General features: G+C 44.2%; 3 protein-coding genes across 7 annotated transcripts in view; 1 reads left to right on the top strand and 2 right to left on the bottom strand.

The window, feature by feature from the left end:
• Positions 1 to 9,059, bottom strand: part of FANCD2 (FA complementation group D2) — a 51,036-nt gene extending 41,977 nt beyond the window's left edge. For 2 of the 3 annotated variants that reach the window (XM_068408744.1, XM_068408746.1), the window contains exons 1-9: positions 8,691 to 9,059; positions 7,162 to 7,263; positions 6,246 to 6,380; positions 5,563 to 5,630; positions 4,585 to 4,688; positions 3,958 to 4,021; positions 2,796 to 2,848; positions 1,100 to 1,178; positions 506 to 630 (exon numbers count right to left, since the gene is read on the bottom strand). In XM_068408744.1, coding sequence (XP_068264845.1) covers positions 506 to 630; positions 1,100 to 1,178; positions 2,796 to 2,848; positions 3,958 to 4,021; positions 4,585 to 4,688; positions 5,563 to 5,630; positions 6,246 to 6,380; positions 7,162 to 7,240 — 707 coding nt within the window. In that variant the 5' untranslated portion in view covers positions 7,241 to 7,263; positions 8,691 to 9,059. The remainder of the gene's footprint in view (positions 1 to 505; positions 631 to 1,099; positions 1,179 to 2,795; positions 2,849 to 3,957; positions 4,022 to 4,584; positions 4,689 to 5,562; positions 5,631 to 6,245; positions 6,381 to 7,161; positions 7,264 to 8,690) is intronic. The other variant, XM_068408745.1, reaches the window with a different exon arrangement.
• Positions 9,060 to 9,177: 118 nt separating this feature from the next.
• On the top strand, positions 9,178 to 13,600 carry EMC3 (ER membrane protein complex subunit 3). Its single transcript, XM_068409155.1, has 8 exons — positions 9,178 to 9,402; positions 9,546 to 9,603; positions 10,418 to 10,511; positions 11,232 to 11,336; positions 12,021 to 12,102; positions 12,254 to 12,333; positions 12,945 to 13,027; positions 13,355 to 13,600. Exons 1-8 carry the CDS (start codon positions 9,248 to 9,250, stop codon positions 13,481 to 13,483), a joined length of 786 nt encoding a protein of 261 aa, XP_068265256.1. The 5' UTR covers positions 9,178 to 9,247; the 3' UTR covers positions 13,484 to 13,600.
• A 2,161-nt stretch (positions 13,601 to 15,761) lies between these two features.
• The window catches only part of USP4 (ubiquitin specific peptidase 4), a 43,755-nt gene continuing 32,247 nt past the window's right edge, over positions 15,762 to 27,269 (bottom strand). For all 3 annotated transcript variants that reach the window (XM_068408781.1, XM_068408783.1, XM_068408784.1), the window contains 9 exons: positions 23,644 to 23,835; positions 22,992 to 23,080; positions 21,801 to 22,016; positions 21,656 to 21,726; positions 20,961 to 21,076; positions 19,905 to 20,054; positions 19,086 to 19,189; positions 18,423 to 18,511; positions 15,762 to 18,300 (listed from right to left, as the gene is read on the bottom strand). In XM_068408781.1, coding sequence (XP_068264882.1) covers positions 18,199 to 18,300; positions 18,423 to 18,511; positions 19,086 to 19,189; positions 19,905 to 20,054; positions 20,961 to 21,076; positions 21,656 to 21,726; positions 21,801 to 22,016; positions 22,992 to 23,080; positions 23,644 to 23,835 — 1,129 coding nt within the window. In that variant the 3' untranslated portion in view covers positions 15,762 to 18,198. The remainder of the gene's footprint in view (positions 18,301 to 18,422; positions 18,512 to 19,085; positions 19,190 to 19,904; positions 20,055 to 20,960; positions 21,077 to 21,655; positions 21,727 to 21,800; positions 22,017 to 22,991; positions 23,081 to 23,643; positions 23,836 to 27,269) is intronic.

The following is a 27,269-nucleotide window of genomic DNA, read 5'->3' as shown; positions in this document are numbered from 1 at the left end:
TAGGTCCCCCTGTTCTTTGGGTCAGTAAATATGCTTGAGAAACATATATAAAATAGCCAGAGAGTTCTGCTTCATGCACACATTTATTGTGTTGTGGGTTTTTTTTATTAAAAAAACCAATGTTGACCCTTACTGTACCAGAATCCAAGCCAAATCAAAAGCTATCTACAGTAATATCCAAGAGAATGATCATAGACTGATCCAGCAAAAGTAATGAGTACTTAACTGGATTCTACCTGTGCTATATCCACATATTCAAAAGTTTAATAATTTTTTATATAAAAGCACTTTTGGAGCATTTAGACCTCTCTTTAAGAGCATAATGGCACAAATGAAATGTCCTAAGCCAGTGCTAGCTGTCCCTGAATGTTACCATTCAGAGAAGCAGACTGTTGTCCTACTACTTCAGTCAGTTCTGGTGCAACCTGCACCTTTTCTGCTAATTGCAGAGAAGGGGGGAGTGAAAAAAAACACAAACAAAAAACCCCAACAGAATCATCTGTACCTGAGCTCTCTGGCAACCTCACTTTTCTGGGAATCCTCCACGATCTCAGGTAAACTGGTGATAATATCATGCTGGATTGGTACTGGAGAGACACTAACCATCTGCATTAACTTCTTGACAAGATCCTGCGGACAAGAGGAACACTTGTAAAACACACAAGTCTCACTGTGAGCAAGCGGTTCATTAGCATGGCAACAATATTGCGTGTGTAAGGTCACTCAGTAAGTCATTTGGCTGGATTTATGCCAACAGTTCCTTAACTCATTGTCCTGTTGAAGCCATGAATCATAGCATAGACTTTTATGGAACAATGGTATTTTACAGGTAGGATATAACTATCTTGGTGAGCAAAGGCAACTGGGAAACACAACAGCAAGCTTCTCATATGCATATGTACAGATACAAATTTACAAAAAAGGAGACTTAGAGAAAGGGAAGAAGAAAAACAGTAAAAGGGGATGTTAAAAAGTCACTGAAGGCAATCATAATAAAACAGAAATCTCATTAGCATAATAGTTGATCTCATCCCACCTGAGAGGCGTTCCAGAAGTTGCATGGAAAACACATACATGTGATTGCACCATCAGTACCCACCTGGCTGTCAAGAAGCCTGTCAAGCCATTTAAATTGATTGACAATAAGCCTCGGAAAATTTGTTCCAAAGGTGCCCACACTAAAACAGCAGAAAGTGAAACACAAATTAGTCAGACCTACAGACAGACTCAAAAGCTTTGCTGCTGGTCAGCAAGACCATGAGATGCAATTTAAATTAACTGATATTAAAGAAAAAAAAAAGAATCATCCATACAAGATACCTTTCCTCAACGAAAACACTGAGTTTGTCACTGTATTTATACAATCAGTATTATTTTTAGTCTGATTTTTTTAAGAAAACAAGGTTTATGGAGCTGTACTGTCTAAGATGCCCTCCTCTATTCTCTAAGTTCTGGTCACAGTGGTCTGTGAGCACATATGTATTAATCAGTTGGCTGTTGCCAAATCGTATGGATAAAAAAAGTTCTCCCTACTCTTCCTACAGTGAGTCAATAAATTGAATGTCCTCTGTCCAGGCATCGACTGGTATTAAACCTGTAGAGGTCTGAGAGGTCTATGCTTTTACATCAGATTTGGAAGAAATTGGCCAGTCAGTACAGGTGTGGTTACAGACTGCCTGTAATGAATGTTGTTTCTTGTCCCATAATTAAATAAAACAAAAAAACATTAGGATGCCCACTGGGGAAAAAAAAAAATCTATTGCTCTTCACAATTAGTTTTAGATTAGATTACCCTGGAAATTGTTACCATAAATTGTTACCTCACTTTTCATTTCCTTTTTCACTTCCAAACATGCTGAACAACCTAGATCTCCATAGGACCATCCTGACAACCTCCTCCTACTGCAAAATGGACCTATTTTTTGTTTCCATTTTTAACTGGTCATTAATACATAGAAAAAACTTCACTCTTCCTACAGCTTGATAGGAGATAAATGTAACACCATCCATTTCTGAGACTTACTAAAGGGTTCAGAGCACAATTTACGGCTTATCACTTTTATATCCAAGATCCTTTAGAATTCTTGGGTGAAAACAATTCACTCCTTGTGACTGTCTGTGTTAAACCCTCCTCTAACTAGATTTCAGTCTGAGACAATTTCTCAGATTCAATCTCTGTACAGCATTTGTACCCTGCTTGATGCTCAGCACTGAAACAAATACTGTATCAGAAACAGCCTCAGCTTCTTTCTATCCCTTGACCTGCTCCACTAACTCTGCAATGAGCATCCAGGGCACTGGAAAAAGAGTTTAAGTGTTCAAGTCTTGCCTATGTTGCAACTCAGGATCTCTCACTCTGCTATGATGTTCTACATTCAAGAACCTTTCTATTTTCCTTGTTTGAACACAATCTGTATTTTTAAGAGGAGGTCTGTTTGCATCCAGCAGCCTCCTAAAACTCTGCTGGCCACTTTCATCTTTTTTTAAATAACGAGACACTCTGTAGTTCCTCTGCTGAAATACCTCCCAAGCTTGTGCCAGGAGCTAAGAAAAGCATAACGAATCATGAGGTTATGTCTGTATTTCAGCCTCTACAAATTTGTCTTCTGCTTTATGCACCCACAAGTTTAAAGTCATGATACCTCACAGATAATTTTACACATGTATGATGAAAAAAACAAAAGTGCAAACATCCATTCAGGTACATTTGAAGTAACAGTTAAAGTCAAACAGTCAGTGATTGTCCAAAAGAAGAAATTTCATTTCAAGGCAGAGAGAAGACAGTCTGTACTCACATGTCGAAAAAGAATTCAGGGATCTTTTCCAACAACAGTGTTATGACAGCAGGCTAAAAGAAAGGCAAAAAGACAGTGTTAGAATGATGATTTACTGCTTGTGTTGTGGCATGGTCACCAAAACTGATCTTTCACAAAAGATGAAATGAGCACAGAATAAAATACTCAAAAGGACTGATAAAAATATTTCCTGTATAAGAAATCTCTTCCCTAATGCCAGAAAGGAGGCATATAGCCTGCAAACTGAAAACCACAAATGCAGAGAGTGGTATAAACTATCCATGTAATCTAACAGAAGCAGAGCATACAGGCAGGATGTACAATTCCTCTGGGCCAAACGAAGCTCTTTCTCAGACCCAGATGAGTTGCTTTTCACCACACAGGCATCTAAAGCATCAACTTTAGTTAAGTTTGAAAACAGTGTCCACACAATTTTGCCATTCCCTTTGCAGGTCTAATTCTTCCCCCCTTTAACCCTGGCCCAAATGCAATTCTAAAAATGTATTTAAGACAAGAACTTTTACAACATTTTAATTATAAGAGGATTTAAATCCACAGTTGCTCTAAGATTTCCCATGCCTTGGTAAGATATCTGTCATCTTCAACTCCATATACATCTTAATGCAACTTGTATACAACTTAACAGAACTTGTTCTTGCCAGCAGGTTGCTCAGCATCTCACCCATTTTTAAACACCTCCGAGATTCAAATTCCTCCAATAATTGAGTTTCCATCACCTCTCTGGCCTGCCTCTTCTAGCACTTCAGGAAAACATTCCCCACAGTGGAACTGGTTATATCCTATCAGAATTTCCTGTGGTTGACCTGAGCAGTCATCTTTCATCCTGCCCCTGTTCACCTTTGAGAAGAGTCTGGCCCTGGTTTCTCTGCACCATACAACTAGATATTTGAAGACCACAAGATCTCCCTTACTCTTCTCTTCTTAAGACTGAAAAAACCCAGTTCCCTCTGTCTCTTCTTGTATGCCATGTGCTCTAGGCCCTAAGCATCTTTGTGTCCCTAAAGAAACAAGAAATTGGATACTATTCCAGATGCAGCCTCATCTGCCTCACAACCAGCTCTATTGATCCTCTACTTACATAAGCAAAAGGATCCCTAAATAAACAGACACCATTGTAAAGAGCAAACTAAGATGCCCGTACCTGTAAGATCTTAATTCCGAGAAGCAGTTTAATGAGGCTTTCACAATACGAGTGCGTCAGAGTCCTGCAAGACAGAAGATTCCACCACAGTTGTAATAAGAACATGTTCGGAGAACAGCCTGTAACTCTTTTGATTACTGTTTTGTTTTTTTTTTTTTAAAAAAAAATACTTGCAATGACTTATAGTAACATATCATAACCACAGACACACACAAAATAAAAACTGCACTTTAGCTCTGAATGAGCTTACTCTCTACAAGACTAGAGTGAGCTGGAAATGCAGAAGTCTGTGTGGTTAAGCTGTATCTGCTGGAAAAATTGTCAAAAAACAGTTGACCTTCACCAGCCTTGTCAATTTTTTTTTCCCCTCAGTATTAGGTTCTTGCCATAAAATGCCATGGAGCCCAATGCATGCCACAGGCAACTAATGAGTTCTGTTACTTACCACTTTAAACTTACTGCTATTAAAAAGCAACGTATTACACTAGCCACTTTTGCATAAGAAACAAGTCTTGCTGTGTATCAGCTGGAGCTATGGCCTTTCCCTCCACTCTGCTCAACATTACATGACATTTAACTAGAGACTGGCTCTGACTGAAGGGGAAGACAAAATACATTTTCTCTGACCTCAACCCCTCAGTCCATATGGGAGTGCATGGCAAGAGACAGTTCTTGAACTGGTTTCTGTCCTTGATGTGAGATTCCAAGCCGCTGATAAATTGCTTCACAACCTGCAAAGCAGAGAGAAGTTATTCACTTCCTGAAAGGACGTCCCTGTCAATGCTGTCTTTTAGGACGCTGTTTGTGAGCAGATGATAATAGGGAAGAGCTAGCCAGGGAACTGCAGACAGACAGAAACTGTGATGGAAGGAATGCTGGATAATAAATGAACTCTAGTGTAAACCATTTCCAAAAGCAAACACTGATTGTTCTACAAAATAACTCTAAAGCAACAGTCTCACATTTAACTTCGATTTAAAAGGGCTTTGCCTTTCTTCCTGTTCAGCTGAGACAGCAACATTTAATGTGACAAGAGCTGCACCCAAAAAAATATTTGCAGGATTCAAATCACTGGCCTCAGGACTTTCACGCTGGGCTTGCTGACTGGAGAGGAGCACCACATTGTGGCAGTTTTAATGCTGGCAGCTCCCAGCCAACACAAAACCAAATACAGCTTCCACTAGAAAGTTAAGCAAGTGAAATTTTTCCCATAAAGCGTCTTTGTCTATTGAATAATATTGCCAATGAATTACTTGACAGGGCACGGTGGTGGAAGTACAGAACTTTTGCTTGGAATTATGCAAAACGAGTCTCGGAGCATGCACACCAAGTCTAGTTTAACAGAGGAACAGGCTGGTCATCTTTTTCTGACTATTCAGATGTAACAGCTGAGAAGAGACAGACATAGCAGGACAATGGGACCAAAAGGCTGGAACAGCAACACTGAGAGAACTAGAGAGTCTGGGCCACAGAAATCCAAGCTAAGCTACAGTGTTGCATACTTTTGCATGGGACTAGCAGGGACAGGCAGCTGCATTTGCATCTTTTGCTGCACAGCAAACAGTTTTAAAGCTGGCTCCTGCCAAAGCATAGTCCGTTACTTACTCCTGGGTAAGCAGGGTGCTTCTCCAGGGCCAGGCCGAGCTTCTTCTGGAAAGCCATTTGATCTACAGCTAAGGAGAAAGTTTAAAAAGAAAATAAAGAACCAGACACATTTTGTCAATACAACATCACAACAGCAGCTACACGAAGTACAAGCTCTCAAGCCCATCCACCAATACTTCTGCATTTGCTCTACTGAGAAATCCAGTTAGCAAAAGCCTGAGTGGTATCATCACTTGTGCTTTCTCCAGTCTGGGCTGAGAGTAGCTCATAGCATTAAAAAGGCTTGATACATGAATTCCTGAAGGCCTTGTCTGAGCTGAAAGGCAAGGACATGTTCATTTCCCTGTTTCAGAGCTCCTGCCTCTGTAACTCAGTACAGTAATCACAGATGCAGTCTAATCTTATTCCATATATCCCCCATAATCTTTCAGAAGTCTTTTAACTTAGCATGTATACACCCAAAAATCTTGTATAATGAGTGTAGGTGATGCACTGAATTCAGCAGGAACTGGGCAGCTCAAGAGGTATATAACAAATAAGAGGCCAGATGAAGGTTTGCTAGAACTTTGGAACAAGCTGGCTCAAGCATTTTTGCTCTGCAAGTAAAATGCATCTTTACTTTGTACCAGTCATCTTTGCAGGTTTTCAGATACCAGCAGAGAGAGGAAGTGTTAAACCCATACCTATTTCATTCTGTCCCTCCCCAGCTTTCAGTACAATTCCTGATGTTCTAAGGAGCTCTTCAAAGACTCCCTCATTCTCCACTCCACTAAGGGCAGAAGCCTTTTCCTTCTCAGAAATCCGTGACTTCTTTGTTTCTGAGAAAACAAGACATGCTACATCAAATACACTCTGCAATAAAAATAGCAAGCATCCTTCATATAAACAACTAATTCAAAATTAACCTTCTAGTAAGAAACTAAAAGAAACACAGGAATACACTTATGGGACCAGACCAACAAACTGTACTGCTATTTGACAGCAGCCATTAGCCGACTCGGATGCCAATGCGCAGATCCTATAAAGCAGTTACCCCTGCAGCATGACACGAGAAACGAACATTTCTTCCTCACCCCTTTTAGTGACCCATAACCAAAGACAGTTATGACACACCTCCAGTGGCAGACTCCCGTGGGAGACACATCCACTAACAGATTATGAGCAACACTAGAGCACATATTTTCCTCCGACCTGAAAAGTACAAATTTAATATAGATTCTCCCACCAGACCTGTCTCTTAGGTATCCACCCATCTGCTAAAGCGAAAAATAACTGTCTTCCCTCCAGATACATAGAGAGGTTATTTTGGTTTGATTTATAGATATCAGGTTTGATCAAATGTGAATAATCTGCAGACTCTGAAGGCAGTGAAGCTCAACATGATAAACACCGATCAAAGGTATGATAACAGAGGGACTGAGAAAAGGTATGGCACTGCTTTTAACATTGTTGTTTTATTGTAATTCCTTAAAAAAAAAAGTGTTTAAAGATCAACAGCGTCACTAACAATTAGGATTATCAAAACTGTCATTTTGGTCTTCTCCGTGCCTGGGAGCTGCTGCCTCTACCAATGGGTCTCCATTCCCCCTAAGATTGTACCTGAGCACCTACTTGGCAAGTCTGTCTGGCAGTTCTCTCCAGAAGCATCAGCTTTTGACAATTTCCTTTTTGAAACCATGGTAACAAAACCTTTGTTGTTGCCTATAAAAATGCAGGAAAAAGACAAGTGAGCAAAGGAGACAAGACTTTGAGGTTTTTTTAAGCAAATATAGAATGCATTAGTGAATAGAGAAGGGAAATGCTCCTGTTGCCATATATCCTGTGTCCAGGGGCTAAACTATAGCCAGTTGTTTTATCACCCAGTGACCCCTTCCCGGAGGAAAAGGGGAATCGGGAAAAGAAAAGGAGACCCGTGGGCTGAAATGGAAACAGATTTAATAAAGTAACAAAACTAATATTAATACTAATGCTAATAATAAGTACACAGAGTTATACTCAGCCCAATGAATGCTGGATGTCAAACACTGCATGATAGTCACAACAAACAGGAGAGCAGGCCTCTGGAGCAGAATGATGGGCAAGACCCTCCAGAGATGGCAACCATTGCAGAAGAGCCCCATCCTCAGCAACCTTCCCAGTTTATAGTGAGCATGACATTTATGGTGTGGAACACACCTGTGGGCCAGGCTGGGTCAGCTGCCCTGGCTTTCACTCCTAGTTTTAGCACCTGGCTAACTCAAAACTGCTAACGGCCTTGACCACCATGGAAACCCGCATACCACGGCTGGCCATGAACTAAAACAAAGTGTCTTATCACCTTTGTTCCTGCTGTATCAGGTGCTGCAGTCTTCTCAAAAGTGCAGCTTTTCTGAACAGAAAATTGATTCTATGATTCAATCCCAGCAAAACCAGGACAGCTCCAGAACCTGAAATTGCTCACAGAAAGGCAGACTGCCTGGTTAACCAGTATCACACCACATTTTTCTGCTGTACAGGTTGAGATTTTAGAGCTTGGCATATCTAAATAGTGTAATACATCACTTTTTAAAAAAAATTCAGTTCCTCATAAAACAAGGCTTTTCTTTCAGATGCCAGGCAAATTAAATGGCAAGTTAAACTGAGTAACTAGGAGGTCTCAGATGGTATCCACTGATCTAAACTTGTGATGCTCTCCCCATGCCCAGAGAAAGCTACTAAGCATTAGCAGTTTAGTATTCGTGAGCCTGACCATGTTAGCTGACGCTGTTCGTGTTCCTAACCCAGTACAACCGCAGGAAGAGTCCTGCCAGCACAAACCTCCACCCGACTTGTCCTCTTTTGGTGGGTGGCAGTGATTAAAAAGCAAAAATAAATCTTGGCTCACCTTTAAAACTTAAAAATTATTTAAAAAAATGCCTGATCATCTCATGCTCAATTTCAACTATTTGGCAGAAGCTATTAAAGTGAGTTACATAAAATATCAGAGGGGAAGTGGAACAATTAAGAAAAAAAAAGTGCGATGAGGCTTTAGCAGCTCTTCTGGACCCGAGGTACAGACTGACAGGCTGAAGGGTGCTCGCTCCCGGACAGCCCTCTCTTTAGTATATCTATTCCCAAGCGCTTGGAAATTCCTGTGGCAGCCAACTTACCTCACCCGCGCGTTTACAGGGCAGTACGGGGGCACACAAAGCTTTCATCACATTTAGCTTGGCTGTATCAGCTTCCTCAGCCAGGGAGGCCAGCGCGATCCCAGGTGCAGGCCAGCGCTTCGGCAGGCAGCCACGTTTTAAAGCCGGTTTTATGCCGCTAGTAACAAAACGGCCAGATTTTGTCCAAAAGTGGCTCAGAAACGCCGACCCGAAGCACACCGGCCCCGGGGAGCAGGGCCAGGGCGGCCCGGCTCGCCTTTGGACCGGGCACGCTCCCCCTCACCTGGGCCGCGAGCGGCACGGCGGCCTCCGCCTCCAGGGCGCGCTGCCGCCCCACCGGGGAGCGGAGGGACCCGGGCCCTGTGCCGGCTCGCTGCGGGGGCAGCCGCCTCCCCCCACCCCAGTCCCCACCGCTCGCGCTCGAGCTTCCCGCCACCGGTGCGCGGTGACGTCGTTCCGGCGGCGGCGGAACGGCGGGGCCCGGAAGCGGAAGCGGAGGCGGGGCGTGGGGCGGCCCGGTGGCGGCAGGAGCCGGGTCCGGTAGCGGTGCCGCCAGGATGAGCGAGCCCGAGCTGCTGCTGGACTCCAACATCCGGCTGTGGGTGGTGCTGCCCATCGTCTTCATCACCTTCTTCGTGGGCATGATCCGGCACTACGTCTCCATCCTCCTCCAGAGCGACAAGCGGCTCACGCAGGAGCAGGTGTCCGACAGGTCAGGGCCCCCCCCCGGCCCGGGCCCTCCCGGCGGCGGAGGACGCGGCGCCGCCACCTCGCACCTGCCGTTCCCGGGGATCCCCCGGCCCGCCCGGCCTGGGCCCGCTCCCGTGCCGCTAACGCGCCGTGTCTCTTTTCCAGCCAAGTCCTGATTCGGAGCAGAGTCCTTCGGGAAAACGGAAAATACATCCCAAAGCAGGTACGGAGCGGCGTGACCGGCTGGAGGCTTTGCCAAGGGGACGGCTCGAGTCAAGCCCAAAGCCAGAAGTGTTGTTAGCGCAGCGCCGTGGTTAGAGGAGCTCTCGGGTACCGGGCGGTTTCTGCTGCGACGCCCCACGGGGTCAGACAGCCTGGCCGGGCCGCCCCCAGCCCGCAGCAGCGTCTGCTGGGTCGGTAGCCGGTGTTCAGGAATCCTGGACACAGGACCGCTGCACGTGTCTTTTCCCCTGATGCTAACATTAGCTTCCACAACTTGGTGTTTTAACTGCATGATAAAATGAAGTCTGCGTCTAAACCATCGTGTTTAATATCCAGTGAGAAACACACGGGGATTTAATAAAAGCTCGGGATAACGAGGGAGTCGTACAGTGTCAGCTGTAACGTTTGCTGAACTAAAAATCAGTTGCTCGTATTGGCTCAGTTGCTGCCGAATACGTATGTTGTAAAATCTGAAAGTCAGTTCAGGGGAATGAAAATGCCAGATACACTGGTATTGGTGCTGGGCCAGCAAGAACTTTGCACAAAGCGCTAAAAGCTCTTTAATCAATGTGGATTCTTCTTCAGAGAATTGTTAGAATTACTTTAAGAGTTTTAGAAAGCCAGAGAGCTGGTACTCTGGATTCAGGGAAACCAAAAAGTGAGGAGCTTTAGAGCACACGGGCAGTGAAGTACCTCTCCAGGAAAGAAGGATGTGTTACGAAAGAGCTCATAAGATGTCTGCATGTCTGAGCAAGAAATCACACTTCTGTCCTTTAATTTCTTATGGTGTTGGCATTGGCTCTTTTTGTTTTCAGTCTTTCCTGACCCGGAAATATTTTTTTAATAACCCAGAGGATGGATTTTTTAAGAAAACGAAAAGAAAGGTAGTGCCTCCCTCACCAATGACAGGTATGTTAAGGTACCATCAATACATCCAGGCAGAAAAACGATAAATTTTCTGCCAAGGCAGGAAGGTGAATCCGCTTCGCAAAGAGCTCAGTGAATGTGAGGGAGGGGGTGGGACTGTGCAGCTGGGGACTGGGGAGGAGGGGCAGCGAGATCCATCTCTTCAGTAGCCACATGCTGGGTCACTTCGTTTTGCTTAACTTCACCCCCCAGCTGCGGCTCATGAGACCACGACCACCTCACTGTTGCCAGAAATGGGGAGTCCTGCTCTCACTTGGATCCTTTTCGCAGGTTTTTGCACCAGCTCCTGCAGGACCTTCTCTAAACTGATTTAACTTATTAACGTGGCCAAAAACCTCAGCAGCAAATTAGCTGGATAGTTTGTTGTCCCTTCTCTAGCTAAATCAGCTCACAGAGGGGTCCACAAGTTCAGCAGTCTGGAGCAAGGGATGGGGTCAAACACAGACAAAGCCACTGGGGTCAGACACAGCAGAGAACACAAGACCCTTTTGGCAGCAGCAGCAGCCACTGCCACACTGGCTGCTCTTCTCATTTTGCAAAGTATTTTACAACAGTGGAAAATCATAGATATGGGATAGAGAGAGGGATAGGACTGTTATTTCTCACGTAGTTTCTTAATTAAAATAGCTGACATTGGTGAAGTAATCTCATTTCCCTTCATTGTGATACGCTGCTACGTTACATCAAATCTTTGAATTGCAGATCCTACGATGTTGACAGACATGATGAAAGGGAATGTAACCAATGTTCTGCCCATGATCCTCATCGGAGGTTGGATCAACATGACATTTTCAGGATTTGTCACAAGTAAGTGCCTGGAATAGCACAACCCATGGGCCTGGCCATGTTTCTGATGATGACCTCGAGGGTCTGGCCTGCATCAGAGATTTGCTCCTCTACCTGAAAGCAGTTGATCAGAAGCAGCGTGAATTTGGCTTGTGGCAGTGCCACGATTCACTCCATGAACAGCATTGATTTGCTTGCCCCATATCAAAGGAGGGAAACTTGTTTTCAGAGTACTGGCCATGGTCACAAAGAAAACAGTTGTAGTGCTGAAAACAATCTTTAGATTTATTAAAACTGCCTAAATTTCAAGTTGATACAGTGGCTTTTCCTCTGAACCTGTCCAGGGAGTGGGTTACTGCGTAATGCAGGGTGTGCACATCAAAAATACTTCCTTAAACTCAGAGTTCTGGTTTTTTTCTTACTGTTTATGTGATAACTGTTTCCTTAACATTCCCCTTCGCAGTCACTGAAACACCAGCTGTGATGGTTTGGCCACCTGATTAAGTTTCAAAAAGTCTTTTCATATTAAAATAAATACAGAACTACAGCTTTTTCAAAAGTACATGTTAACTCATTACTGTAGGCATGGCATTCAGACTACATTAGATTTAATAAAAGACCCATCTACTCGTATTGCTATTTGCTTTGCGATTATGTAGTGTTACTTTGTAAAACTGGGCTTTTTTTTTTTTTTCCACCCTGCAGCAAAGGTCCCGTTTCCTCTGACACTGCGTTTTAAACCAATGTTGCAGCAGGGAATTGAACTGCTCACTTTAGACGCGTCCTGGTAAGCCTGTGGCCTCAGCAAACAAGGTTAAATATTCACTTGGAAAATTTTGAATGTGTTAATAACCCTTGAATAGTCTGTGCGTGCTTCTGCAATGAGATAACAAGCCAGCTTGGAACTGAAATCAACCATGCTTGTTCTCGTTTATCAGGGTGAGCTCTGCTTCCTGGTACTTCTTGAATGTGTTTGGACTCAGAAGCATTTATACTCTTATCCTGGGCCAAGATAATGGTAAGACACTGTCACTTCTGTGAAAGAGCTGGCTGCTCTTCCATGGGATGACTTCTGAGGGAGGCTGGGGAAGGATTTCTAAATTTCCAGCCAAAAGCTCTTGAAAGCCTCTCTCACTTCCGTGAGGTTACTCTCCGCTGGCCAGGTTTGACATCACCTGCAGCAAGTACCCAAATCTTCTGCAGCAGCCATTGGCTAACTGCTCATAAACTTCCGGGGGAATGAACCCATGCTTTCCTTCTCACCAAATTGGCATGCAGACATTTTGCTCTCAAGCTTGCTTTGATTTCTAGCAAGGATCAGTTTTAAGGAAAGCTGCAAAGATTTCTTAGTGCTAGATGCGGGGCAGGACAGATACTGTTTCTGGGGTTATTGGGAATGTAGAAGACTGTATGTTCCTCCATTTGCCTATTTTATGTAAATTTAGCTAAGATGTAGGGGGTAGGAACAAGATACCTTGTGAGAACTCTTTCTGGCACATTAGTATTGCATTCTGGGTGTTTCTGCAACTCTGGTTTATAGCTAGAAACCAACCTACTGGCACTGTGCTCCAAGAAATGCTGTTTAAGTAAGTGACACAAATTAAAATCAACCTCTCGTTTCTTTTGTAGCTGCAGATCAGTCTAGGGTGATGCAAGAACAGATGACAGGGGCAGCAATGGCCATGCCAGCAGATACTAACAAAGCATTTAAGGTACAGTATTCCCACCTGCACTCCTGTCTGCTGTGAACTTACAGGATTGTAGGCTATATGTAACTCGTCCTCTCCCTGCGTCAAGTGAGGGAATTGCTCTGGATTCCGGTTCCTAAAATTAGAGCTGACAACCGATGAAGGGTATGGAAGTTGCCCTGGGTCTGGCAGAGCTCTAATACCCTGAAGCAAACCTGATTAGTTAGTCATTCCTGACACAAAAGGATTGCCAGGTTTTTAAGAGCACTTGGGTTTTGTTGCAGTTTTAAGGTAAGCACTGCTTTGGTAGTTCTTTAATACTATGTTGCTTTCCTTTTATTATCAATGCAGACGGAATGGGAAGCTTTAGAACTGACTGATCATCAGTGGGCCTTAGAAGATGTAGAAGAAGAGCTCATGGCAAAAGACCTCCACTTTGAAGGCATGTTTAAGGAAGAACTTCAGACCTCCATCTTCTGAATTTGAGAATATGCTTTTGTCTCTTCTTGTAAAAGTCATTTGAAAAGAAATGTTACTTAAAACTATATAATGTATTTTAGCAAGGCTGAGAATAAAAGGAAAGCACCATGTTCAGAACTGCAGTTACCTAACTCTGATTTCAGCACCAGGACTGAGTACGTTGTATTTGAGCCAAAGGATCTCGGTGTGGGTTTCTAGCTGGAGTTCTGTTTCTCTTCCTGGGAAAGGTATGCTGGAGAAAAGACCTAATGTTCCTATTTCTAGTACACAAAGAGCAAGCTTGCTCGAGTTACAGAACTTAAAGCTTCATGAGACTGAAAAAGTACAAGGAGTGCCTGTTTCTGGTCTTAAACAAACACATAGCCCATTATCCTTTGCTTTCAAACAATTAAGACATTGTCATGTTAGCAATTCAAAACTGACTTGGCAAAAAAGTATCTATTAATCATCTAATGCATCTTCAGAAGCAGTGTGAGGACTCAAGTTTCTGAAAGCAGTGGTTGTCCTTCCTCTGTACTCTATTCCTGTTACAATAATCGGGGTTTGAAGCTTTCTCAGAAGAAAAAAAGCAAGAGAGAGATACTCACCCCCTGCCCACAGCAGAGCATGGGACAGCTCACCTTCCACTCCTATCCAAGCCTGCACCAAGACTCCCCAGTAGTGCAAAATACTGCTTTCTTCTGCCCTGGTCAACCTGCTGGTGGACACACCAGTGGTCAGAGGGGCAATGTCTGGCCCCCTCTTGCTTGGTTTTGTTCCTGGGCAGAGCAGCTCCTCAGAGGTCTTTAGGCAGCGGAGAGCCAGAGACAGCATTTCTATGCAGAGGTAGCAAACGCACTATTTCCCCATTAATTTAATCCTTCTCAAATCCATTTATAAGCACCTGAGACTGCCTACAGAGCCCTCCTGCCTGCCATACTCACAGCAGGATGTACCAGCCTAGCAAGGGTGCCTGGCTGTTCCCTGTAGTCCCCATGCAGTTATGTACTGTGCCAGGTGGGGAAAATAAATACTCATCTTGTTTTAACACTCCCACCTGACCATCTTCTTGCACTGTAGAGAACAGGGAGTAACTGTTCCCAGCCTGTCCTGCAGGAGCTCCTCAGATCGCTGTTCCCCAGGGTGAAAAGTCCTAACCTGGGGAAATGCTTCTTAAACAAAAGCTCTTCTGTAGTCTGTGGCTGGTATTTCCCCCCTTCCCCCCTCTTTATTCTGAGCCTTTTGTTTTGGGGTGAAATTGCACACCCTCTTCAAAGCAGGAGCCGAGCTGGGACTGAGACAGAGCCTGTTTTCTGTTCTTACCAAAATGCTCTCCCCTCTGAAGAGGAGCCTTAGCTCAGAGATGTTCTGGTCTGCCTCAGAGACCTCTTTCCTGAATGCCAGCAACAGTGCTGCTGACAACACTAGAACTAGTGTTTCAGGTTATTTTTCCCTCCCTTTAGCAACGGGGAATTTCACCTCGCTTCATGCCCTTGGCATTCCTGCACGAGCCATTCGTAAGCCTGCATGCTCACACAGAACACCCAAACACCTCTGCATCCAAAAGCTGCCGCTTTGCTTTCCCTTCCTCCTGTGGTGGGTTTCCTGCCAGGCTTTGGAGGCCAGCATTTCACAGCGAAGCTCACCATCTGCTGTTCTGCATTAAGGCTCTTCTATCCCTCTCTGGCTGAGATCAATCTCTTCCACTGTTACACTGTAATCTCAACATGAAGACTTCAAACCTTCTTACTGGGTCTTCACAGCCCCCCTTGATCTGCAGTTTTCTGACAGTCCCCCAGATTTCCTGCATGCACACAAGCCTGTTGCATTTAACTTCCTCAGTCTTTTCCAGCCTGCTCCCGTATATACGTTCAGGTTGCCTTGAGGAGGAAATCGCAGCAACTGCAGAACTATTTCAGTGGTATGGCCACAAGCAGCCCCGATACCCCTGGAGAAAATGGACAGATGCAGGTCAGGAGCCCCCCCAGATCCACAGAGGAAGAGGAATGAGGAAGCCGTAGCTGAGACTGCCCAGTGCCACACAAAGGCAAGGACAGGGTATCAGCATTCCAGCGCCACAGGGGAGAAAAGGCAACCCTGGAGCGAGCAGGGACTCCCAGATGCACAGAGCGGTGCAGGCAGCAGCTGCTTTTCTCCCAAATCCCCACTGGCAGAGCCAGGAGGGGTTGGCTCTGCACAACTCGCCCTCCCCAGCTGCAAGAGCTCCTGGAGCACCAGGCATCCCCACAACCAGCAGTCTCGGTCACATAATGAAAGCTAAAAATACAACAAAACCCAGTTTCAGTGCAAACCACTCTTTAATTTTCCTCTTTGTACAATAGAGCCAGCCACTTACAAAGTGCTAGTCTAAAAAAACAGGTCTGATATTACAGCACGCACACACACCAGCCAAAGCTCATCAGCTCAGAGGCAGAGAAAGTCAGAGCTGGGCCACTTTTTCTGCAGTACAACAGAGTCTGTTCAGCATCTGAGCATCGGAGATTTAGCCCCACTAATGTGTTTCTCAGTGTCAGCGCAGGCAGGGAGGTGAGGAGGAGAACAAAGGCTATTTCAGGTTGATTTTTGTTTTAAAAAGGTATTTTACTCCCCTCGCTTTCCTCTCTTCCCCATTTTGGAATGCCCACATGATTTTCTTTCAGGGTAAAACAAACAAAAAAATGCTGATCAAAGTAATTCAGTGCAGTGGTACAGCTTAAAAATTGCTTTTGGATTCTCCCCTCAGTAACAAGGAAAAAAACAGAAACACAATATTAAGAGTTGTAAAAATCCCAGACAACCCCAAAACCAGAACAGCAGAAGCAGTTAAGCAATTCTGACCTCAAAATTCAAATTTCAATGCTTTAAAAGCAAAATTCCACAGAAGAGGATCACAACCCTAGTGTGCCAGCTAGGGATAGCCCTCCCACCTCCTACCGCCTTCCAGGGCCCTGGCTAAGGGGCCGCACGGTGCTGCCCTCCCTTCCCACTGCCTGGAGCAGAAGACAGGGAGCAGCTGGCTGGGCTTTTGCTTGGCTGCAGCTCAGCAGAGGTGCAGGGACAGGCACAGTTTCTTAGGGGGCTTGTCGCTGCGGGCTGCGGAAAGGGAGCTGAGCTGGCGAATTTGGAGTTAAATGGATGACCACTGTTATGTTGACCAGCAGAGAAGGTTATAGTCAGCAATGAAGCCACAGGGACTGTGCACAGAGGACCGAGTGGCTGCAAGCACGCATTTCAGGGGGGAAAAAAGCAGGGCAGTAGCCTGTCTTGTTCTGCCAACGCACTTGGCTCCAAGAAGGAAAAATGCTCCTGTTTGCTTCAAGCACCTTGAGCTAGATCTTTCCCTACAAAACACAAAGGCTCTAGATTTTTCCCATTTTTCACATGGAAGGCCAGGTCTCCACTGAGGACTGACCTGATCTAGTGCTCACAGGAGTCCTCATTCAAGAAGAAAGTTGGACTTGAGTCCTACAAGTAACACGGACAGTAAAGGAGGAGAGAGGGAAGAGCATTTGCCAGTTGCGCCGAAAGGGCGGAGCAGAACTGTTGAACAGCCAAGGCAAAGAGAGACCTCGGACAGGACCATTACACCTGCAGACTCGCAGGAGATTATGAGGTGGGGGATCTACAGGGCAGCGCTCAAGGGAGGAGGAGAAAGGCTGAAAGAGCAGTCCAAAAAAAAAACAAAAGTCGCAAGAGAAAAGGCTGAAAACTCACACAATCCATTGCACTGGGCTCTCATCCTCACAGGTGACAGCTCTGAGCATGCAGAGCTGAGCTTTGCTGGAGAAAAAGCTCCAAGGAGTCACATAAGTGAGCAAAAAGGGATAAAAATGCTGCCACTGCACAAACCATAGGAGATATGGTGGAGGCAGAAAAGTGCTTACAAAGCAGCCTGGAAGTGAGTGGTGTAGATGGATAGAGAGGACAAGCAACTGCCAACCTTATGGATGATATTTTCTGTGCAGAACAGGAGCCAGAGCAGCTGTATCCTGCATCACTGTGCCCATCAGCCTGCACGTATGCCACACCATAGGCAGGTACGATTCGCTGCTGGCGAGGCTTCCTACATTACAGGATTCAGTGTTAACATGAAAAAGGCGGAGTCAAAACTGCCAAGAGCCTCAAATGCATCAGTGAAAGGACACGAGAAATGTTTGCTGCTTAGCAAGGGGACCAAGGTACGATGGCAGAGACTGCACAGACAGGCCAGATGTACAAAGATTTGAACTGAGCTTCCAGAAAGGGTGCAGCAAGCCTCCCTGACACGGGCAGGGCCCAACAGCAATGCCAGAGAGCTGACAGGAAGCCCCACGTCGATTCACAGAATCATACCCGCCATACTCCTCCACAGGCCCCTGCAAGGCTCAGCTGTGACCTGGCCTCCAGCTCAGGCTGTATGCTCCCCACCCCAGCTACAACCCTCAGCCCAAGACCCCCAGCCCAGCCCAGCTCAGCTCAGCCCTGGACCCTGCCTCTAGCCACACAGCTCAGCCAGATTTTAAAAAGAACTTTATTGAAGCTCCAATATATATTATTTTTGGCCTCTAAATACCCAAGTGTCAGCACCTGCACCTATTCCTGGCTCTCCAGTGCTATTCTGCAACCCCCAGCACTGAATCCTTCAGTGCTAGATTTTCTGCTGGACTCCTACAGAAGGAAGAAGAGTTTTCAGATGCCTCAGGCATGGCTCTAGAAGAGCGACTGCTAACATGGTGGCTGAGTGCTGGAGGTGATGTTTAGTTGGTATCCATGCCATCACACTCTTCTTGGGGAGGAGCTGGGGCAGTATGTTCCTCACTGTTTCGGCGCTGATAAAATAGCACATATGCTGCTTTTGTCTACCAAACAAAGAAGAAAATCATCTGAAACAATCCACGCAGCTTGGCTGGAAATGTAACGCCCAAAGCAGGGAACCACACTTCCAGCACAAACTCAGATTAGCCTCAGGCCAAATACTCACCACTATTTGGTCTTCTGAAGCCACTGATACACTGCTGTCATCAAAGTAGTACCACTTGCCATTCACTTTGTTCTTTGCGTAGGCAGTGTCTGTCAGGAGAAGAAACTCAGTACTCCGGGGAAGACCAATAGGTAAGGCCACGCCAGCTGCACCGCACAGCGATGCTCAAGACTCAAACAGTGCAGTCTCTGCTCTGCAGCTGTGCTGCTGCTCCCATACTGGACACACAGCCACACTTTGGTGTGCTGCAGGGCAAGAAGCTGCATCTTGGAGCTGACAGCTTACGCTGAAGACTCTCCCCAGCACTCTCCAGTAAGAGGCTCCTTTCCACAATTTCACGTTCAGCATTGAAAATCTTGACTCCACTCATAAATTGGGGAACACCAACACACACTCTAAGGACAACTAGCCAAGGTCCCACAGGCATCAGCGTCAGACCGCAGAGGCAGCTGCAAACTACACAAACTGGGTAGCTGCTCTGCAAATCCTAATAGGGAGGACGTTACCTTCCAATAGGATATTCACCTCCATACAGAACACAGGTAAGCTTTGGACTAGACACCCTTGGTGAAGGCTGCTGCAGGTCTCTGATGCACAGAGCCCTCCCATGACGCCTCTGCCTATACTCCCTTGCACACAACGGACAGAAAAGCAGTTACTCACAGTGGCCTACTCCCATGGCTCCGTAGTGATTGGAAACCGCAATGAGGTCATACACGTATGAACCTGCTCTTGGGTCACAGACAAACTCGGACATGTTTAAACCCCTGGAAGGAAATCCAAAAGTATCAGTACACCAGTAACCAGCACCTTCTAAAAAGTGGTGCATGGCACTGGTGGAGAAGTGCTGCACCCTGTTGCTCAATGGCCAGATGTTATTAAAGACCAAACATGCTACCCCTCCCACACAGGGCAGGTCCTGGTAAACACATCAAGCACTGCCAAAAGATTTAGAGGGAGGTGCTGCATAAAAGACAGTTCAGAGTGTCCCTGTGTAGGCATGAGACAGGAGTAGTAAAGAACACACTTCATCCTGCAGCAGGATGCTGACAAGCAGAAGCAGAGGAATGAGGCAGGCTTTCATCTTGTACTTGTGCAATTCTCAGTACTACAAGTGCAGCTCTGCCCAACAAATTTGCTAAATTCTCTGTAGAAGTTCTCTTGGTTCAGCATAATCACATGGTTTTAACCTAATTTCAGAAGAAACAGTACCTGCTGGTAACTAGTGTTCTTTGAGATGTGTAGAACTGCTTAAGAGTAACAAAAAACAAAACAAAACAAAAACCAAAAAACAAAAAAAAACCCCACAAACCAAAAAAACAACCAACTCAGCTCATGCCTGTTATCTTGCAGTTCAAACCCAGAAGACAGAGCTGTTCCAGTTACAGCTTTAATAACAAGCCCACCCAACAGTAACATCAGAAGCAGATTTCTCTTGACTAGCTTCTTCAAGCTCTTCCCAGCTTGAGGGAAGAATCCTACCTGATAGGGAATTCCACCACAGTGTCAAGTTTATCCCTCCAGTATCTGCTGTATGAGAAGCGTTTTAAATGCACCACCAAAATCTTGGGCAAAGACCACAAGTCAAACTTCTTTGTGGCCTGTTGATGTTTCTTACAGTTAGGGCAGTACCTGAGGAAGGAGTAACAAACAAGGAAATGAATGACTACGTTAAAAGAAAAGCTTCTGGCCTTCCACTAAAAGATGCCTCAATAGCACAGTACAGTCCCTGCCTTATAGAAGGCATTTTGGCTCGTGCAATATGCAGGTGAACACACTTCCTCAGAGGTTTACAAACTGCAACTTGCTTTCACTTTATAGGCAAAATGTCCTATGGCAAGTGCATTAACTGGACATTACAAAGATTAATTTTGCTTTTGTAAATTAAAAAAGAAAAAGGTTTAAAGGTCCCATTACTTCTTTATTATCTCCTGATGCAACTGTTACCTGTTTGAGCTGGAAGCACATCTATAGCATGCAATTGGAATTTAATAATAAACCACCACCTACTACACTGTAAGTTATTTTCTTATGCAGCTAGCAAACAACCCCCAAAGATCTCCTGCACACACAGTAATCACATTTTGGTCACTTAGGATCTGCTGTACCAAGCCCCTCTGGACTAGGGATTTTTGGTAGACTTAGGAGTGGTTCAGGACTGGTTCAAGCTAAAAATAATACAGGATTAAACCCTAACATAGCCATATGCTTTCACTCTTTATTACCACAACTGCTTCCTCTGACACTGTCTGGAAGACAGCTATATGCTGGGGAATTAAAAATAGCCTGATCTTTGGCAGCTACATGCCCACTGCCACTTCTTTTTTTCTTGTGAAAAAGGGCAGGAAACAAATACTTTTTATTAAGCCACGTCTGCAGCCTGTTGAGTCAATGACTTAACACAGAACTGACAAACTTCTCACAGATGAAGACAAGAGGACAGACTTGAGAAATTATCAGAATCCCATGACAAATAATGTGAATTCAAATAGTTATGGCATTTTATGATAAACATTGCAGGCAGAAAGAGGCTCTTACCACGGGTCATGTTCACCAAGCGTTTCCATAGTAGTGAAGAGCTCTATGCAGTCTCTGAGGGCTACCACAGCTTTCTTCTTCTGTGGTTGTAACATACTCACATGTTTTTCAAATGCCTAGTGAAAGAGACACAGGGTTTATTCAATTCCACGTAGCCTTTAATCCTTGGCATCATGAAAAGGAACATGCTCACCTTCACCATGCTATTTCTGCCCCCCCTTCCCCACCCACACAATCGTCTCAAGCTTCCAGCCACTCCTTTCTTGTGTTACAGACAGTCCGTAAGAGAAAATATAGTATGTCCTTACTTCAAAGTTGGTGGGCTTGGGGTTTTTTGCAAAAGAGCAACAACAGGTTATTCTGTTATAAAACACAGTCCAGCAGAACTCTCACAGAAAGAATACTGAGCTTTCTACTAGGCTCTATGAATTTGGGTTGGTTTGGTTGGTTTGGACTACAAACTAGACTACTTAGCTTTGAAATGGAAACACCTGCTTTTCAGAACACACTGGAAACAGATCAGCAATTATAGATCTATAGACCTTACCACTAAAAGACTCTAAGTAAACATATCTCATGCTAGTGACTCCACTTGTTACAAAGGCAGCTACACCTACATTTCACCATTTACTGTAATCTTTTAAGTACCATGCAAGTTTACGTACAGATTATTTACGAAAAAAGCACACTACAACCTGTGCCTCCTGTTCATCAAAAAGTAGCCTCCGTGTATCAGAATCCCAGTCAATAGCAAGCGCAGAAAAAGCTACAATAAAGAAGAAACATTTATTGTAAAGGTGTAAGGAGAAGGAGGAAAAAAGATAGCAAGACAATAATTACCATTCAGTTTTAAAATTTTTCCTTCTACAATGGAGTTTATCTCAGAGGTCCCAGAGGAATTCACGAGGCTAAAAGTGAAATGCTGCTTCTTGCAAGGCTGCAGGTCTCTTGCTGACTCGACCTGCATACAACCCTCAGAGTGGCAGGGATCAGCTTCTGCCATCTTCTCCCTGCCTTCCTGTCCACCATCCTGATGCTCCATCTCTTCAATGTCACCTGGCAAAATTTAAAACAAGCACAACATTAAAGAGATTCAGTGAAAGTTTAGACTGACACCTCACATTGACAGCTGTTTGCACAAGCCTGTTATGACACATGCTGATTACTCAGAAAGTAATGAGAGACACACAGAAAAAGAAATCTGTTCTTGCTAACCACTACCTCTGAAGCTGTAGTTTTTCCTTTAGCAGATACCAGGTAACGTGCTGGATTTTATATCCCACTATCAGACATGATGGAGAGTGCTCAGTTCACAGCAGGTTAACAATCATACCTTCTGACAGCACACCCTAATAAACATCCCAAGAGAGAATCAGCAAGGTTGCAGTTGAGTGTCTTTACAGAAGGGAATATGTAAGTCTCCAGGAAAGTTACTTCCACTCTTTGGGAAAAATGGGTAGATTTTTTTCCCCATTTAAAATTTCCTGTTTAACTTGTTCCAGTTGTTACTCTCACAGCAGCACAAGTGAATAATTTCAAAGAGGAAAGGGAAACGTGCATTTGCCATCAGCATTAAAAGCTTCCTTGTAAGCATCTAACCTAGAAATGAGACCTTGTGATTCTAGGTCCATGAATACAAAACATTTCCACTTTATTTCTCCAGAACTTGTCTTTGTGACCTAACAGGCCAGTTTTCATCACCAAAGGGCACATTAGGAAAGCAGCTGCCTCTGGAGGGAGGCACCTGAACACCTAATAGGGAAGCCAGGACTTCCCTAACATTGATCAAGATGAATACACATCACACCTTGTTCTCCTGCTGCTGCTTACGCACATCCGATCTCTCTTGGAAGGAAAATGGCCTACAAGAATTCTCACCATACCATGCAAAACTCCTATGCAATAGTGTGGTTTAATTATTGTGAAAAACAATCTGCTAGAGCTTACGCGAAATACACACAGCACAAACCAAATGCTAATAAAAAGTTTTAAGTGCTGAAAAGCTTCCAGCCAATTTTGAAAGGACCTTACCATCAACCACACCATTGGAGCCATTGCAGGTTCCTTTGTCAGGGCAGGGTGTAGAGTATTCTTCTGCCAAAGGGAGTTTCACATAGCGGCTAAACAGAGGGAATATGTTTATCACACAATCATACCAAGCTGTACATCAGAACAACAGCACCCCTCCCCATCATCAGGTCTTGCTGTCCAATCCCCCTCAGCAAACCAGAACCCATCCTGTACAGCACTGTTTACAGGCCAAGAGCTCTCAGATGAGTCAAACAACAATTCAGCAAGTCTCTGTCCTCACTGCTTGTACCAAGTTTTACTGGCAGTAGATGCAAAAGGCAAAAATAAGTTACGGTGGCCCCATCTGAGAGCCCTGAAGACATGGCCTGAGTTCTGCTCCTGACACGTTTTGCAACACCAAGCAGACAGCTTCCCTTGTGATAGCCACCATCGTGATCTTACAGCCTGCTTCTACAGAGCCCAGAAAAAAACAGGACCTTGAAATGTCCCTGGGGCCTCCAGACCCTAATGCAATGCAAATCCTGGTTTATACATCACACTAATCAAGGAAAACTCTTCACGTTAACAAGAATGCAGTAATCCTATTACAGTGTAATTGAATAAGTGACCACTAGAACTTTGCATAGGATTCAAAGGTACAGACATGACTTACCCGATCTGCTCCAAAACGACACTGTACAAGTGATCCACAGTGAGCTTGTGTTTTGGCACAGATATTAGTAGTGGCTGACCAAAGAGTATGGTCCCTGAAGTATTGCTGGATTGCCTCATTGTCTTTTCCCGAAAGTAAACAGAGAGAGTAACATACTCCGAGCCATCCTCACTTGGCTTGCACACTTCGTATCTGTTCGAAAGATAGGTATTTCCACAGGTTATTTCCACTGCCAGGAAGCACAGCAGGTAGAACCAATATGAACTCAGTCCAACAAATCTCTCCACCAGATCCTCTTGAGACGGACAAAAGGGGCTGTACTCTGTCTTCATGCTACAGACAGAGCAGTTCCCTAAACATTTCCCATGGCACACAATGGCATAGGATACATACCTACCACCGACTCAACTGCCACCTTACCTCTGTCTTTGTTCCTAATTCACATCCCTATTGCCACTCACCTCTCAAAACATTACCCTCACAACTACATGTTGCTTTAACCAGATCACAGCATCAGTGAAAAACACTAAATGCACTTTGAAATCCCCCAGACAGTGCTTTTTCCCCTCTGGAGAAAGAAACCCTCTTATTATCTTGGACCTCACATTCTCCCAGCCTCTCATACGGTTAATGCCTGAGCTCACATAACTGAGCAGCCAATGTTTCAGAAAACCAAGAGTTTGGAAACATCTGCTTCACAGAAAAATCCAAGGACAGTAAACACACAAGAAAAACATTCTGGAAGAAAACAAACAGCTCTGGAGAACAGCGAGAAGACCAAGACACAGCTTGTGCTACTGGGCAAAACAGTAAATGAGATATTCGCAGATGTCAGTCAAAAGAAACCATGTGGTCCACCACTATCACATTGTTCACTCATGATACAGATTTCAGGACTACTCATTACAAAAGATTGATTTTCAGGAATGTCAAGTCACACTGCTCTTTAATTTGGCGAGTCACCTGTCCCAGACTTATCTTAAAACTGAAAGAGAAAGAAACATTTCATTAAAGATGTCACAACACATAACAACCAACACCACAATCACATATCTGAATGTGCCAACTCTTAACAGCTTCAGACAAGCTACTTCCCCTTCTCTCAAGAGCTAAGAAATGGACTTTTTTATTTCTGTGTTCAAAATGCCCTTGTAGAACATAGAGAACAAATTTCAGAGTTGTAGTTCTGCTCCATCCTACTTAAACAAAAAGGGATCCCAGCTTGGGGCCTGCCAGTAGAGTACATGAAGAAAAATACCCTTCCAGAGAGGCCCACCCCAGCCCACCGAGAGCACTAGAGATCAGAGTCAGCATAAGACAGTCCAATGCAAATGGGTGTTGAGGTTTTCTATGCTGTCAATGATATTCAGCTGGACACCAGCACTGGATACGGTTTGCACCTTCTAAAGTTGCCTGAGAAATAGCACCACAAAGAGATGAATTATTTTAATTAGCACTGTTTAAATAAAAGATCATACTCAGTTCCAGAACATCATGTCACCTGGAGTCATCAACTCCAGGTTCTATGAGACCCTTAGGCTGGACTCCTATAAAATAGATCAGTACACGACAGGCACGTGTTCCTCGACATTCTTGTGACTGCCTCTCTCATGCCACCTACACTGCTCTGCAAGCAGAAATTAAAGCAACCCCCATTTATACTCCACCCTCATACTCCACCCTCATGCACGTCCTGAACAAAGCCCTGCCCATGTGAAGGAACAGATGAGACAGAAAGAAAAAGCTAAGGATTACCCACACATAAGCGTCATCCGTCACAGACAGCACGCTGTACCCCTATAAAACTTTGCAAAAAAAGCATTTCGCACACTTCTCACTGAAACCTAACAAATTTGGTTACCCAGGTGCCCCTCTGCCCACTCCACCTCAGAACAGCTTTTACATACTAGTATCAGAGGCAGACATATCAGAATCAGGAGCTGTTATTTTCCAAATGTCTACAGCAACAGCCATCCCTTCTAAAAAAAAAAAAAAAATCTAAGATAAAATACTTTATCTATAGTTTAAGGAAGTTAAGGAAGGCTGTAGCACTGATACTGGGAATTACTGGACAATAAACTGTACTTATGTATCTAATTTAATTGAAATAATAGAAGATAAAGATGATGCTACACCAGACTACACAGCATAGTTTCAGAAGTCAGAGTCATTAGCTTAGCTGCTACCACACTGTCAGATATTAGCTGGTTGCCTTTATAATTCATGACAACTCTGAAAACTGTCTGAAAACAGCTAAGCAATAGGGTAGGACTTGATCAGTCTTTATCAGCATCATGAAGGCTTCAGGTTTGTGGTTATAATTCAGAAAGGAAGCAGTGAGTAATGAACTAGGTAACTTTTGTTCCCTTGCAAACTAAAGTTAAGCAAGTGCACAGGAGCATGAAAAGCTAGAGGAAGACAAGGCAGAGCTATGAGAAAGGGCACTGAAAGCAAAAAAATACTCTGAGCTATACACCAGGCTAATATATATGTTGTATGTTATTGAAACATTCCCTCCCAAGTGCTGGGATCTATGATATTAATTCCAGCTGGAAAACACAACGTGGGTCACAAGTCAGTCTATAGCAACAACCAAGAAAAGAAGTATATTTTGCAAGTGAACAGAGAAGGGTAGAAAGAAATGACATTGCAGAAGCTGACAGATCCATCTGAACAGGATTACTACTGCACACCAACCCAGAGATGCTGCCGTGAAATTACAATAGGTTCAAAAGTTGGCAATACGAATGAACAGAGGACTGGAAAAAAACCTGGGTGAAAATGCTGCACATACTCTGATCTCTTCTGGGAAGTGGAAATACTCCTAATCTGTTTACTTTCTTTCCTAATACCAGAACACATACAAACAAGTAAACTACAAGATAAGAAACTGCAAATGTATGTTTTCAGACAACAGGTAGTTTCCCCTGTAGAAGCTGGTCACAGGATTTTGCCAGTCTTATAGAAGAGAAAGATTAAAAAGGATGAGAGAATTCAACCAGCAAGATTTCTCCAAAGCTTAAAAAATACAAGCTCATTTTGGAAAGGACACAAACCCTCATTTCAGACAAGCAAACACCAATTTCAGCAAGTAAGAACAAGCTTCCTAGATCAGTCTGCTACAAGATCTCGCACATCTCAAACATTTCATGTAAAACTACTGGACTAGCTGGTTTGCTGGCCTAACTAACTCAGTTCAGTAACTGTTGTAGCCTCAGTCACGTTAACAAACCTGACACTTCTGCAGCCACTCATGGTTTTTCAAGACCATGAACTCATCTAAACACAATACACAGCATGTTGTAAGAGAAGGCAGAAAACATGGTATGCATGGCAAAGTAAATATATCTTATTCAAATATGCACACTTTTATAGGTTAAAGGTGACCTGCAAATCAATTTGTGAAACTTTCATCAATGTAAACAATACACGTTATATTATATGCCCCATTAGCCAGGCTAAGAGAACAGGGGTATCTAGTTCATCCATCAAATGTTTTTCTTCTTAGGCCTTAAGAACTAAGAAGAAATACTAAGAGTGATACCCTTGAACTGGGCTGTGGAGTTTGTTTTCAAGTGGTACTTACTTGACCCCTCGTAGGCCGGCTCCAAGCTCCAGCAGGATCC

Source organism: Nyctibius grandis, chromosome 10, assembly GCF_013368605.1.
Source record: "Nyctibius grandis isolate bNycGra1 chromosome 10, bNycGra1.pri, whole genome shotgun sequence".
NCBI lineage: Eukaryota > Metazoa > Chordata > Aves > Nyctibiiformes > Nyctibiidae > Nyctibius > Nyctibius grandis.
This window is presented reverse-complemented; position numbering and strand designations above follow the sequence as displayed.

Coding starts and splice junctions, on each gene's coding strand:
- EMC3 (XM_068409155.1), top strand. CDS start 9,248: ATGAGCGAGCCCGAGCTGCTGCTGGACTCCAACATCCGGCTGTGGGTG. Junction 11,337..12,020: donor ATTTTCAGGATTTGTCACAA/GTAAGTGCCTGG, acceptor TCCACCCTGCAG/CAAAGGTCCCGTTTCCTCTG. Junction 12,103..12,253: donor CTCACTTTAGACGCGTCCTG/GTAAGCCTGTGG, acceptor CTCGTTTATCAG/GGTGAGCTCTGCTTCCTGGT.